General features: G+C 42.4%; 1 protein-coding gene across 1 annotated transcript; it reads left to right on the top strand.

Moving 5' to 3' along the window:
* The first annotated feature begins 4,553 nt into the window (after window positions 1-4,553).
* On the top strand, window positions 4,554-10,394 carry LOC309891859 (cystatin-A-like). Its single transcript, XM_082784746.1, has 3 exons — window positions 4,554-4,665; window positions 8,462-8,563; window positions 10,165-10,394. Exons 1-3 carry the CDS (start codon window positions 4,591-4,593, stop codon window positions 10,297-10,299), a joined length of 312 nt encoding a protein of 103 aa, XP_082640872.1. The 5' UTR covers window positions 4,554-4,590; the 3' UTR covers window positions 10,300-10,394.
* The last annotated feature ends 3,496 nt before the right edge of the window (window positions 10,395-13,890 follow it).

The raw sequence follows: 13,890 nt of genomic DNA, 5'->3' as shown, positions 1-13,890 counted from the left end.
TTGCAAAGAACTTTGTAGTATCATCTCCATAGTCATTTGTCCAGTAGAGATCCTTAGACTACATGGTCACCTTTGTTTTTTTAGACAACGTGGTGGTTGTGGTGTCATTTAGACACACTTTTTTTTTTGAGAATGAAGTAGAAATCTATTTTAATTCTTTAAGGGTGTAAATCCTAATATTGAAACACTTTTTTTCTTAAAAAACAAACAAACAAACAAAAAACCTTAAGGTATTGTAACTGCTCTAAGCAGAGCTTTACTCTGATTGAATGAAGCTCTCATTTCCCTCTTGAAGTATTCATTGTTTTTCTGCAAGTATGAAAGCAAGGGGAAAAAAAGTTTGCTATTACACTGATAAATCCTTATTAGTGTTTATTCTTTAATATTAAAGCAAAGTGGAAGTCGAGTACTTCTCAGAACTGTGGGCTGAATTGCCAGTAACCTGATTTCCACAGGAGATGGTCCGTTAATCAAATGCTGAGAATAGTTAGTTTTAATTTCAAAGTCACTGCTCTAAGGCTGGCACCTAATGTAAGTGCCTAAAATATTTGTTCTCTCCAGGGTCTGGGTCTACAGCTGCAGTCCTTTTAAGCCAGTTGTATGATACAAATTTCTGCCAGTGCGTATAAGGTAGCATTAATATCTCTGAAATAATTAAACTTTTGTTGTATATCAGTAGAAACTCGAGATTCTAATGGGAATTAATCACTGTCTTCCTTTATCCATCCAGATGTCTGCTCAACAGTTGTGTGAGAACTTCAGCTAAGCAGATGCTGTGAAAAGTGACCTGTATGGATGGGATACATTTGTAGGACTTTTTTTTTGGGGGGAGGGTGGGAGGGAGGGGGTTGTTTATTTGTTTGTGTTTCTGGTAGTGCAGCTTAGCATTAATTGGGAGAGATCTAAGGGAAAAAAAAAGCAACCTCTAATGCAATTTTTCATTTGAATATAAAGCTAAGCAAGTAGATCTATATAAGCCTGTATATGGTAAAGGTTCTGAACCCTAAAAAGATTTTTAAGTCCCTGTTTGGTGCTCTCCAGTTATTTACAGCTTGTCACATACAAAGGGTTGTACTAAAAAGTTGAATTACTCTATTTGGTCTGCTCTGAGTGCAGAGGGCTATCTCTTACAGCATATGGCAAATGGCATGGATCAGAGGCTGTTTGAATGCTCTTGAGCTTAGTGGAACACTAAGGTGAGTAACTGGAATTGCATGTCATGCTTTAGGGCATGGGAAAGGAGGAAAAGCTTTACCATCTTTTGATAGTTAAGATCTGTCATAAAATCATAGAATGGTTTGGGTTGGAAGGCACCTTAAAGATCATCTAATTCCATCCCCCCTGCCATGGGCAGGGACACCTACCACCAGACAGGCTGCCCAAAGCCCCATCCGGCCTGGCCTTGAACACCTCCGGGATGGGGCATCCACAGCTTCTCTGGGCAACCTGTTCCAGGGCCTCACCACCCTTGTAGTAAAGAATTACCCCCTTACATGTAATCTAAACCTACCCTCTTTTAGTTTAAATCTGGTACTCCTTGTCCCATCACTACACTCCCTGACAAAAAGTCCCTTCCCAGCTTTCTTGCAGGCACCCTTTAGGTACTGGAAGGCTGCTATAAGGTCTCCCTGCAGCATTCTCTTCTCTGACTCCAACAACCCCAACTCCCTCAGCCTGTCTTCATAGGAAAGGTGCTCCAGCCCCTTGATAATCTTTGTGGCCTTCTTCTGGACATGTCCTAATAGCTCCATGTCCTTGTGCTGGGGGCCCCAGAGCTGAACACAGCCCTCCAGGTGGGGTCTCACGAGAGCAGAGCAGAGGGGGAGGATCACCTCCCTCAACTTGCTGGCCACACTGCTTTTAATGTAGCCCAGGACATGGTTGGCTTTCTGGGCTGCAGGTGCACACGTGCTGTCTGTGAGGTGGGATGTTTTGTGGTGGAATATAAGCAGTACTGGTGTGAGCTGTGGGCCACGCTAAATGAGTGTAGATAAAATACTGTCTGTATCTAGTGACTCCTCTTCATTCTGGGATCTTGCTTGGTCTGCGATTGAATTCTCTTTCAACTTTGCCATCAAGGTAGGCACAAAATTACTGGGCCTCTTGACGTCACGTGTATCAAACGCTGGACCCAACAAATACTTGCAAGTAAAAGCACTTTAATGAGAAGCTGTGATGATGCCAACTAGATCCTCAGTCAGCAGATGGAGGACTGCTTTCCTTTCACAGCTGATGATATTTGGTGCAGACCATGTGTCATTTCATCCAGTCAAGATTAGTCATGTCTTATCACCGTGCAACCACAGGACTGACATACTCCCTTAGATGTCCCTATCATTTCTATGGAGATGGCTTCATTTCTTTTTTAAAATAACTCATAAATACCTAATCCTAGGGTTTAGATTCTTTTTTTGTTGTTGTTGTTACTGTACTGTTACTTTTATTGACTACAGCTTCTGTTTACTACTTAAAATTGCTTGCATAGAACCAGAGAGTAGTGGTGTACATGCTGCAAAGTTTTTTCTTCGTTAGCTGAATAAGTAGAAGATGCTACCCAGCTTTAAAGTTATATAGAACAGTATTGCTGTTCTTCCAGCACAGATTCTCAAAGCTTACAGCAGAACATTTACGTGAAGAAAAACTGCAGTCTGGGCAAATGCTGAGCATGGGCTGGAATGGTATGTAACATCAAACGTGTCACATACGCTGAAGTGGAGATGTGGTCAAAATTGTCAATGTTCTGCAAGAGATGTAATGAGGATGGCTTTTTTTTTTCAAGGCAGCATTCCAAATGCTGTTTCATCGCATCCAAAGCTTCATGGAGAGAGGTTTAGATTGCCTTGGATAGCCCGTTGCCGCTGATTAACAAGTTTGTGAAATGTCAGCATTTAAAAATGACTTAGTGAGCTACATGTGCAAGAATAGAGCACTGCATGCCAGTGTTAGATGTACCACTGCATTTTGAGACAAAATTTTTGAAGTCAAAACCCAACAAACCCAGAAATGTGGAGTCCAATGAATGACTTCCACACAACATCAGTGTCTTTAGTTTCACTCCTACAGTCTTCCTGAGGTTATAATGTAACTCTTCTGGTCTTTGTACTCAGTGCATTTCTTACTAATCAGAAGCAAGAGTTCTTCAGAAGGGTTGTGTTGCTTTGGGAACCGTATCAGAATACCTTCCAAGGGCATTAGTGAGATCTGCGTCCTGGTGAGTGGAGAAATTTCTAAACTGGCTTTGTTTAGCCCAGGTGCTGTGCTGTTATTGGATGTACTCTGTGACTTGTGGCCTCAGCGTGGTGAGCTGGCTCTCCCAGTTAGCTAGCTCATCTGTCTTGCTGTGTGAATAAGACACGTGGTAGGAATGTGGCAGAAGATGATCAGTGCTTGAGTGAATCAGCAATGTCTTGTACAAAAGAAAGAGGCTGAGCTCATTGGCTTGAATTGTCGTTCCCTCTATGAACGGGGCTGTGAGGATCTCCTCATCTGGTGTGATGAATTCAGAGAAAATGGGAAACTTCCAATACCCGCCACTCCCTTTATTCCTAAGAACTGTGAATGTTTTTCACTTTGTTCAGGAAGTGGTATTAGGACAGCAGTTTTTCCTCATATGGCTTTCATCCAGTTACATAACAGTTCTGGAGAATTCTGCAACATCCTTATCTGTAACACGCCCCTATCTTGATCTGTGTACCATTGGATTTAGTCCTGTCAGCCCTAGTTTCTCAATCTCAAGCTCTTTGTGCCAAGAAAAGCTCTTTTCAAGTCTCTTTTGGCCTTGAAGTTAGACATGAAGTATGTGTTTGCAGTCTGTTGCATTGCTTGTTACCTGTGAGGAGGTCAATAAGCAGGAAACTGACACCAGAGTTTCAAGAAAAGCATAAATAGTACCACGTATTGAATCTTTATCTTGATTGTCTGAATGCAACTAACTACAGGTTTGATAGGAAAGGAACAGAATTAACTAACTTGCAGTATTTACCTGAGCCAAGGACTTAATTTTTTCCCCTTCTGAATTTTGCCTCTGCATCTTTCTGGTCAGGCAGAAGTATGTAATGTCACTGCATGTAAAACAAAATCTGTTCCTCTTTCTCACCTGGAAGGATATTGAGACAATACAATTTCAAGTAGAATGGGGCCTGCACTAAGGAAATTGCTGAACGCTCTCTTCTGATATTAAATGTGTTGGGAAATGCTGGGTGTGGTTTTGATGCATTTCCTGAGTGTATGGACTAGTCATCTACATGTGGGTGGAGAGACGAGAGGTTCTAGTTTCAGCCCTAACCAACTATCTTAAGGTATGGATGGCGGGAGAATATCGTTTACTTTTCTAACTGACATGGAGACTTTATTCACATAAGATTTTAATGTGCTCTTTATAGTTGCTATTAATATCATTAGTGCTTTACATGGATTTTTGCCCCTGTTCTCAGCATTTTTCTCCTCCTCCACTTTGGTAGTGGTAGGTTCCATATGTTAAAAGTCATATGATCCCATGACACATGTGTCTGTGTATATATACGAGGTGCCGGGTGACTCTTCTCAGACTGCTCTGGACTTCCCTCCTTAGAACCACCCATCATTTCGGAGATGTTGCCTGTCATGACTGGGGGCTTATCTGAAACTAAGCCTGCTACTCCAGAAGTCCAGCGTATTGTTGACCAGGTGAGTTGCAACCTATCTAAAGATGAAGTCTGTGTGAAGGGTGAATCTTGTGCCAAGGCTGGGAGACCAGGTGGTGATACTGAGTGTTGAAAGTGAAGAAAATGCCCTTGCCAGGAAGTATTTTTCTCAGCGTTCTGCGTGGGCACTGTGCAAGTAAGACAAACCCAAATCACTTCTGTGTTTCATCCTTGTCCATAGGCAGGCATAGTACTGGCTACCTTCACTTAATCTTTGAGTACAGTTAAAAGACCAACTCTACTGTTCTTGCACTGATGTCAATATATCTGAAGGGAGAAGATTTTACCTGACTGAATTAATTCAAAAGGTGATTAATTCAAAATTAATCACTGAAGGATGTGGACAGGACAAGCCATGTGCAGTGTATGTGGGAAAAAAAAAACTATATGCAGGACACGGCATAACTAAATAGCCGTGTAACTAAATTTCCTGGCATCTAGTGCTTTCTAGAGATAACAGCTGTGGTGCAGGGGCTGCTATTGAGCCCGCAGGGCAAGGCAAGCTTGGCACAAGGTGGACAGGGTGAGAGCAGTTGCCAAACCTCTTCTGAGTTGCCAAAGTGAGTAGTTACAGGCAGTGAGTGGTGCCTTCCTGGAAGCACCAGTGTTGACAACACCTCTGGAGATGCTCTCTAATGCTCTGTGGTGCAGCAACTCTAAAACGTAGAGAGCACCCATTGAGGAGCAGGAGGGGGGCAATGTGGCATGGGAAAGCTCCTTTCATACCTCCCATCTGGTGTTCCAAGCCATCCTAGCAATCCCCTTCACCTTCACAACTCTGAAGGGTCGAGCTCTTCCTTCTTTGGCACCTGTACAAAGTATAATTTATGCCCTACTTGAGGAAACAGAAGAAGTAGTGGGGCTGAAGATGTTGGCTGACACTGCTGCACACTGCTGCATGCACAGGGCTCCAAGCTCTCCTTTGCTGTGCCATAGTGGACAGCATTTCCACCAGCACTGTTTTGTGTTTCCTGTGAGCCTGTAGGCTAACAGCAGGCAATGAGGGAGCCAGACTAAGGTGAGCTGGGTTGTTTGTGTGGAGAGGCATTGCAACCAGGAGATCCCTGTAAAACAGGCAGACTGGGGCTGTCATTGTAGTTGTACATATAGATGGGGGAGAGTTGGTGTGTGTGCTGGTGGCTGATGCTAACAGGCTAGTCAGAGGAGAGATAGTTTGCAGAACAGGAGGGAAAAGGGTTATCTAAATTTGTCTGTGGGACATGGATTTAATTGCTCAGGAGCAGGATTACTGTTCCTCCTATGCTGACAGATGTGGTTTAGCAAGCAGCACTTGCATAGATCACGAACTCCTTTTTACGCACAGAGAGAAGACCACAGACAGATGAAGACCATAGAATGATGCCAGGGTTTGTGGTACCTTTGTGTATTTGCAATTGTGGTTTCTTCATGTGTAAGACAGGGAGGGCAATGTCTCCAGACAGCTGAAGGCTGTGAGGTTTCACCAATGGGTGTGTTAAATGTGTTAAAGGCCTTCTTCGAACAGTGCTAGGGCACTGTAGCATACCAGAGCTGTGTTTTTAATGCTGGGCTGTGCTATGGGTGATCAAAATCCTACCCTATTGCAGTGCACAGCAGGTATGAAACCTTGTGCCTGGTGGTCAGTGGGCAACAAATGCACCTTAAAATGTAAAAGTTTGTTTCAATCTGTGCTAGTGTTCACAAAATCCTGGACAAATTCAGAATCTGAAATGTGAATGTAGTGGCATTCGGTTTGATTCCAGAAGAGGACTGATCTAATTTTTGGTGCTCTTCTATTCTCAGTAAGTTCAGGAAAATGAAAGCAAATTATTCTTCACTCTTAATTTTCTGCAAGGTGAATTTCTGCCTTCTGCTGAGGGTGAGAGAGGGGTGTCCCTGCTGCTCCTCTCAGCCCTCCCCTTTGCGGGCCATTTGCCTTTGAAAAAGCTCATGCCCTGCTGCAGAGCCTTTGATGTAGTTCTCTAAGGATAATGTTCTTGTGAAGGCAAACCTTATGGTGGGGCAGCCCTCCTGTGCTTATGGCTAGGTAAGTGTCACCCTTTAATGATGCAATTCTATACAATTTTATGATCTACTAAGAGAAGGAGCAATTGATATGATTTGCATAACTCAGTATCCTATATACCATATATATAGCTATATTTGTTCAAGGTCTATCAGCTCTTGGGATTACATAATTATTTACTTACACCTTTTGCCTCATTTGTACCTTAAACCTTAGTGAGTTGGGGAATGCTCTTTATCCAGTCTCCTTATTTTATAGCTGTTGCCTAAAGCTGAGGAATGTTTGGGGTTTAAGGAGCTGTTACATAAGGGCTTAGAAATGTTGTCTTTGTCCGTTTGTGGGTTAAGAAGCTGTGTGCTTGCCTGCCTGAATTTACTGAAGGCTCTGTCCATAAATGACAAGTGTGGAAATAGTGGTCAGAGGCCAGGCGAGATCATAAACCTGGGGAGGGGAAGAGCTGACTTTCTTTTGTCTTGAGAGAGGAATGAAGTGTACCTAAAGATGCCACAGTTAACTTTTGCACCTTAGAAGCCCCCAGACCCAGCCAGCTGGAAGAGGGTTGGAAATTGCAGCCATATGGAACCTGCCTCGTTAGTCTGGATGAACATCAAAAGGCAGTTACTTCAGTAAATGATAACAGTGAGAGAGTAAGAGAAGCCTCAGGATGATGAATTGAAGGTATTGGATAATTTCTGACTGAAAACAGTTGATTTGGATGTCACCAGGGCACTCTTTGGGACCTGCTCAGTAGGAAGGAATGGGAGTGGCAAAGAGTTGTAGGTGGGTGTGCTGGGAAGGGCAATTTATTCTGTGTGTGAAACAGCCTGGTGTAAGTGCTGAGCTCCTCCCAGGGACTGCCTGAGCAGGCTGCTGAGTGATTATGCACTGGTCTGCCCGACTTCTGGAATGCATCTTCCGTGCATCAAGCCATTAACGTGTGTCATGTGCTGAGGAGAGGCTGTTACCCGGCCTGCAAAAGATTGCTTATGCTTTCTAGATGACAGAAATAAGTTTTCTGGTTACTTTTGCAGTGAATGCCTTTCTATTGGGAATTTGGATGCAAGTAACTGTAGCAAAACAATCACTGGTACATAAATTGTGATGCCTTAGAAACCTGGAAAGACTTCCATCACTGCTCACAGATGTCCCCCTGCTAATTCCCTGCCTCGTAATTGTAGGAATTGTAGGAATATTTTGCCTCAGAGGGCCATACCAATGTGATGGGTAATGAACTTAAAACTTTCCCTATGCTTTCTTTCAGGAGAAATAGTTACTTGTTTTATTACTTTTTTTTTTTTTTTTTTTTTTTAATATGCATATGAAAAGTCAGTAAATGTTTTAACTGTGCATATTTTAAGATCCACAGGGCTTAACTTGGATACTGCACATAGACGTATCTACCTGAACTGAGAGGGTAAATGCTTTCAGCACATAGTATTTTTTCTTCTGAAACTGCACTATCTGCAACTGCTACGTAGTGAAGAATTTATGATGTTTATGCATGGAATGTTGTTGGTTTTTGGGAGGAAACGGTTTAGCTAGGCAGCTTTTAGAAAAAAAATCTATTAGGAAGCCTAATTCTAGTGCGATTTTAAAGAATGCTGGAGGCAACACTTGAACCAGGAAAGAAGGCTGGAGATTTAGTTGTAAATTGAATTATTTTGATGGTTCTGGGTTATTTCATTGCAGGCACGTGTTTAGAAACATGAAAATTGGAGTGGTAGAAAAGCCTAAATGTGAACTTGACCACCATTTTTTCCCTTTCTTTATACAGGTGAAGCCACAATTTGAAAGCAGGGAAAACAGAACATATAGCACCTTTCAAGCCATTGTATATAGGACGCAGGTGGTTGCTGGAATAAACTACTTCATTAAGGTTTGTATGTGTTATAAGAGGGATTATTTTGTAGTCAAACAGTATAGGTGACTTGCATAGTGGCTTATAGCAAGAAAGGGAAGCAAATGTAGACAAGCTGATGGGACCAACAAGAATTAACGCTATCTCTAGCTGCTTATAAAATTCCTGTCACTACTCTAGAATAGAAGTATAAAAACTGAAATCACTGTGCTTGTTGCAAATTATCTAAACTAGCCGTAACTGTGCTCTCCTGTTGCCTTTGAAGGCAAAGCAGCAGATTTCATATTCCCTCTTGTGTCCTCCAGTAGTGTTTACGATGATTAATTTGAGGTCAGCCCGAGCATCTGATGGAGAGTTAGTCAATTTTTAAATTTAACGCAAGCAGCCCAGAATCTTCTGTCTAGTTTCATATGCAAGCACATGTGTTGACCCTTTGGTTCTGTGTCATCTGCTGCAGAGGTAGAGCCAGAAGTCATGCCCAGTTAGATTTCTTCCCTTAGTGCTTATTGCTGACCTAGGCAATCACATGTGTAAAGTACTTGCCTGCTGTCCATTGTAAGCCTCATGACCAAGCTACTCAGAAGTTAAGACAGATATGCAATCAAACTTAAAAAACGAATCTATAGCACTGGTGACTGATGATGGCTTTCCAAGTTTTGCAAGTGATAGGAAACACTTCTTCAATTTAGCGTTAACTGGAATGAGCTCTGTTGCAAGACCCATTCTTTACACTTGGGAATTTTCCACATCACTAATATTTTACCAACAAATTTACAGCTGAGATGTAATGCAGACAACGACAAACATAGTGCAACACTGCAGTCACCAGAAGGCATGTAAAGACCTCTTAAGAGCCTAAGGCATTAAACCTTCCTTTTATACCGTAGACCTCACACACTAAGAGTTGAGCACCTGTTGCATTTGGCTCTGTATGCAGGAGATTCTGTGCAACTGTGTAGGAAATCTTTGTGAGGGCTTTGTGGAGGGGAAGGCAAGTTCAATTTAAAAGTGATTTCAGCCACTCATGCTCATCCGTGCAAGCACAAAGACATGTCATGTTGTCTGTCCAGGCAGCAGTGTGTTTGCAGTAAGAAGGACAAGGGATCTTGGCTTTCAAGTTGTCATGGCATCTCTGGGGTTGTTCTTAAGACCATGTGAAGGTTTTGGATAGATCTTTTTGTACCGTCTAGGAGCTGATATGGTGTCTGCATCTTGTCCCTCCTCTGAGCCATTAGGACTTAGGCTTTTGTCTCCTGCTCTAAATGTCCCGAGAAGTTTGAAGCTGATGGACAAGGATCTCAAAAAGCTAAATGGAATGCCATCAAAAACTTTCTCCTTTTGTTTCTTCTGGTGCTTCTACCCCCAAGAAGTCCTGATTTTCCATTAACATCTGTCTGATGTTCTTTATGTGTTTTATTACAATCTGTGATACGTAGAGACAGAGCTCTCCATGTATTTCCTGCCACGTGTTACCATCCAGAGTTGGGCTAAGAGTCACTGCAGTAGAAGTGAAGATATGCCTAAACTTAAGCTTCTGAGAGAAGATATCCCTCCAAGTATGTAAGAGTATCTTTTATTTTCAGACATGATCCTCATTCTCCCACTGTTCTGGTTTCTAGGTCCAAATTTCTGACTCTTATACTGGCTACGCCCACTTAAGAGTGTTCGAAGCCCTTCCTCAAAAGAAACAAGGTCCCAGCCTTGTCAGTTATCAAACCGGCAAAACCAGAGATGATCCTCTGGACTACTTCTGAGAGATGGTGGGGAATGTTTCCCGACTTCTGCAAGTTGCACGGGGATTCTGCCTGTGTCAGTAAATGCATGAGAATAAAATAAGTTTTGAAAGCTGTGTTCATCTCCTGCTTGTTGTGTCTGAGTCTGTCGCCTGTCTAAAGCTCGAGAGGGCTCTGAAATACTAGTCAGAGCTGTTTCTGCCACCTAAGATGCTGTAGCTCTAAGACAGAGTACACTCCTGTTATCTCTTCTTTCCTAGTACTGTCAGTGTTTTTAGGTGTAACAGGCTACCTATTTCCTGGGTTTGCTCTTAGTGCATTAAACACAAGGCTGCTCTTCAGAAAGAGTGAGAGAAATTTCTAGGGGAGGAATTGAGGAGCCAAACGGTGTGCCCCTCTGTAAGGGCAGCTTGACTGGTTAGGGTTGGGTAAGGAAAGGCATGGCCTGCTCAAAGTAGCAGGAAGAGGGACCTCCTGCTGCAGCAGGAAGAGCTCAGTCCCAGCACCCAGGCCCTGGAGCAAAGCGTGACCATCATGATTACAGAGCATGGTTTACTGGAGATGCATGCAGCTCATTCGTTTTTTGTAGAATCAGAAACCTGCAATGAGATCAATTTTCAGTTAAGCTCTGAGGGAACAAAGGAAGAAAGCAACCCCAAACCATGACAACCATATTTTTATGTTACCAGCTGCTTCAGTAGGTACTCTTGAATTACACCCAGTGCAATCCAAGCCAATGAGTTTGGGCTCAGATGTGAGACACAAAATGTTTCAATGGGTCTCATGCCATGCCTTGCTTGTGTTCATATTTGGTGCTGTACTGAATAGGCATGCATTAAGTCGAGCATTATCAGTGCTAGCTGACCTCTCTCACAATACCATTTGGCAATATGTTTAGCTTTTTTGAACCATATAAAATACTTCAGGATGGAGAGTTTACCAGCAACAAAAAATACCATCTCCAGAAGCACCTTATTTTAGCAAAACAAGCAGTGCATAACAGCCCTGACGTATTCCACCAATGTTCTACATTGGGAGTGTGGGAGGAGTCTTTGGGCTGATGTGAGCAAAAGAATATATGCAAAAAAGTAGTCTGAGCTCCCTGAAGCTCCCCTTAATAGTTAGGAAGCAGATCATGCTCTAAACCATTCTGGTTACATGCTCACAGAGCATTCCTGCCACAAGAGGCATAATAATGTGCATGTGTAGTTTCTTCAGTGTGGAAGCAAGAATCTGCCCTGGTGTCATACACAGGTGGGCTGTTTCTTCTCAGTTCAGGATGCAGCACCACCTCTCCCAAAGTAAACTATCAAAATTTCCAACACACACACACACACACACCTCACCTCCAACCCCCATCCACCCTCCCCAAAGCCTTTCTTGTTGCCTCACCCAATTAAAACAAAGTATTTCTAAGTAAAAGAAATATTCATGTAAACATAGGTATGGTGCTTAGTGACACGGTTTAACTATAGAATTGGCAGTGTTAGTTTAAGGGTTGGACCAGATGATCTTAGAGGTCTTTTTCAACTGAAAAGATTCTTATTTAGTCATTTGGAATGTGAAACAGGCTCATGGAAAAAAAAAAAAACTGAGCAAGATAGCAACTATTATTGAAAAAGCAGTAAAGAAGACAGAGAAATGCCGGTGAAATACACCATCTAAATTTGAGAGAAAAGCTTATTGTTATTAATGCAGAAATGCTTGTACGGGCAAATTCCTTTCTAGGACTTCTCCTTGGGATCTAAAATATAAGCAAATAAAAAAAAAAAAAAACAACACATACACCCTCTACTGGACATTACATCCTACTGCTGCAAGAGGAAAAACGACTACCAAGGGAATGTTTCTTTCCAAAGGCTACAGTACTCCTCTTTTTCCTTGCTCTCTGAATCTTTTCTGTTCATGTCCACGTTCCAGTATTTGACAATAAAATACATAGTATACCTTAAATCTACAGATGTATTCACCGTTGCAAAACAGTACATAAAAAGATGCATGTTTTTCTCTTGCTGCTTGCTGCAAATCCACACGTGCTAGTGTCTCTTCCCTGCAACTTCCAGACCTGGGAAGTCCACAAACACGCCTCAGGCACAGTATTCTGGTTGAGGTGCACTGTAGCCAGTGCAGGTTCTTGGGTTTGCATTAGGAAAAGATGAAAGGAGAGCTATGTGATTCCTTCAGATACTGTGCAGTAAGAGAATGGCATGAGAGAAAGAGATTGTTTTTTCCAGCTTTGTTAAAAAAAAAAAAAAAAAAAAAAAAAAAAGATATTTTCATGTACTTTGTTGGAACAGGAATCAACCTTTTGCAGCCTAGGAGTGATTCCACTGCCCCGTGTCCTTTACCTTGATAAAGTAGTTTGTTCCAGCAACCACCTGAGCCTTAAACTCCACTGCACTGAAGACATCAAAGGATTTCCTTCTTTTTCTTCTAGCTGAGGCTTCACCTGAAGGAAACATCAAGTTATTAAGACTGATGCAATACTCATGTATTTAGGACTGAAGGCTCACGCTATCAGTGTTCCTGATTACCCTGAAGGTCTTTTTTGTGTGTTGAAGCAAGGCCAGGATTCTAGAGAGGCAGCACAACCAAGACAGTGATGTGGTTCCATCATCACAGACAGAGACCAAGTCTGGAGACAGCCTCTACCAAAGCACTGTGTTGTTATTCTAGAAGATTTATGTTGATGTTATTTCCACTGTTAACGTCTCAGCTTCTCTTCTGCCCTGTATATTTAACAACAAATGTAAAGTGGTTTCCTATGTACATCCACAAGACTTTAGGTCTTTTAAAATAGAAGATTTAAAACATACAATTTGTACAAAATAAAGGGCTGTCTTCAGCGTTAGCTCCCTCTTCAAATCACGTAACAGACAGGCCTCCAAAAAGCAAGCTTGGAAAGCAACACACCTCAGATTGAGGCTTTACAACACCGGCCAGTTCTACCATCATTTAATAACTGCAATATGAAGCGTTTCAAACTGTAAATATTTCTCGCTCACCCAAAAAATAACAAGCATTCGGAGTCATCAATCCCAGTTTCCAGAGTGTAAAACCTGTGCTGAAGAAGTCAGAATAACTTGCCCACTACCCCTGATAGGGACGTGAGCTCTCATGCGTTGCTTGCCCTTTTTCTGTCCCACACTTGTCTGCCGAGAATCTCATGGCTATACAGTAAGATTCTTGGGTAAAAAAACAGATTTCAGGGTTTGTTTGCAAGGGCAATATGAAATAGTCATGGAATCCCTGCTGCAAGCTTGGTGCTACCCAGAAGGCCTTCTTCATTGCACTGCATCATTACGAAGCCCTCACTCCACTCCTAGCACAACAGTAACAGCAGTGAATAGATTTTCTCTTTTCAGTTATATTACACTTCTTCTTTGTACATGAATACATTTGCTATCCTGCCTGCATCCCAACTTGGGGAAAGTGAGCACGACTGCCACCACTCAGGTGCTGCACCAAACTCTGGTGCTTTTCTGTACACAAGAGTGGATTCTGAATGTTAGGAAGCATGGTGGAGGGCAGATGTAAGTATCCCACTGTCCCTGTCCTGTCCTGTGCTCCCTAACTCACCCTAGGTGCTGTGCAGGTTTGGTTTCACAGGTC

This window comes from Aythya marila (assembly GCF_965140915.1).
Source record: "Aythya marila genome assembly, chromosome: 1".
NCBI lineage: Eukaryota > Metazoa > Chordata > Aves > Anseriformes > Anatidae > Aythya > Aythya marila.
This window is presented reverse-complemented; position numbering and strand designations above follow the sequence as displayed.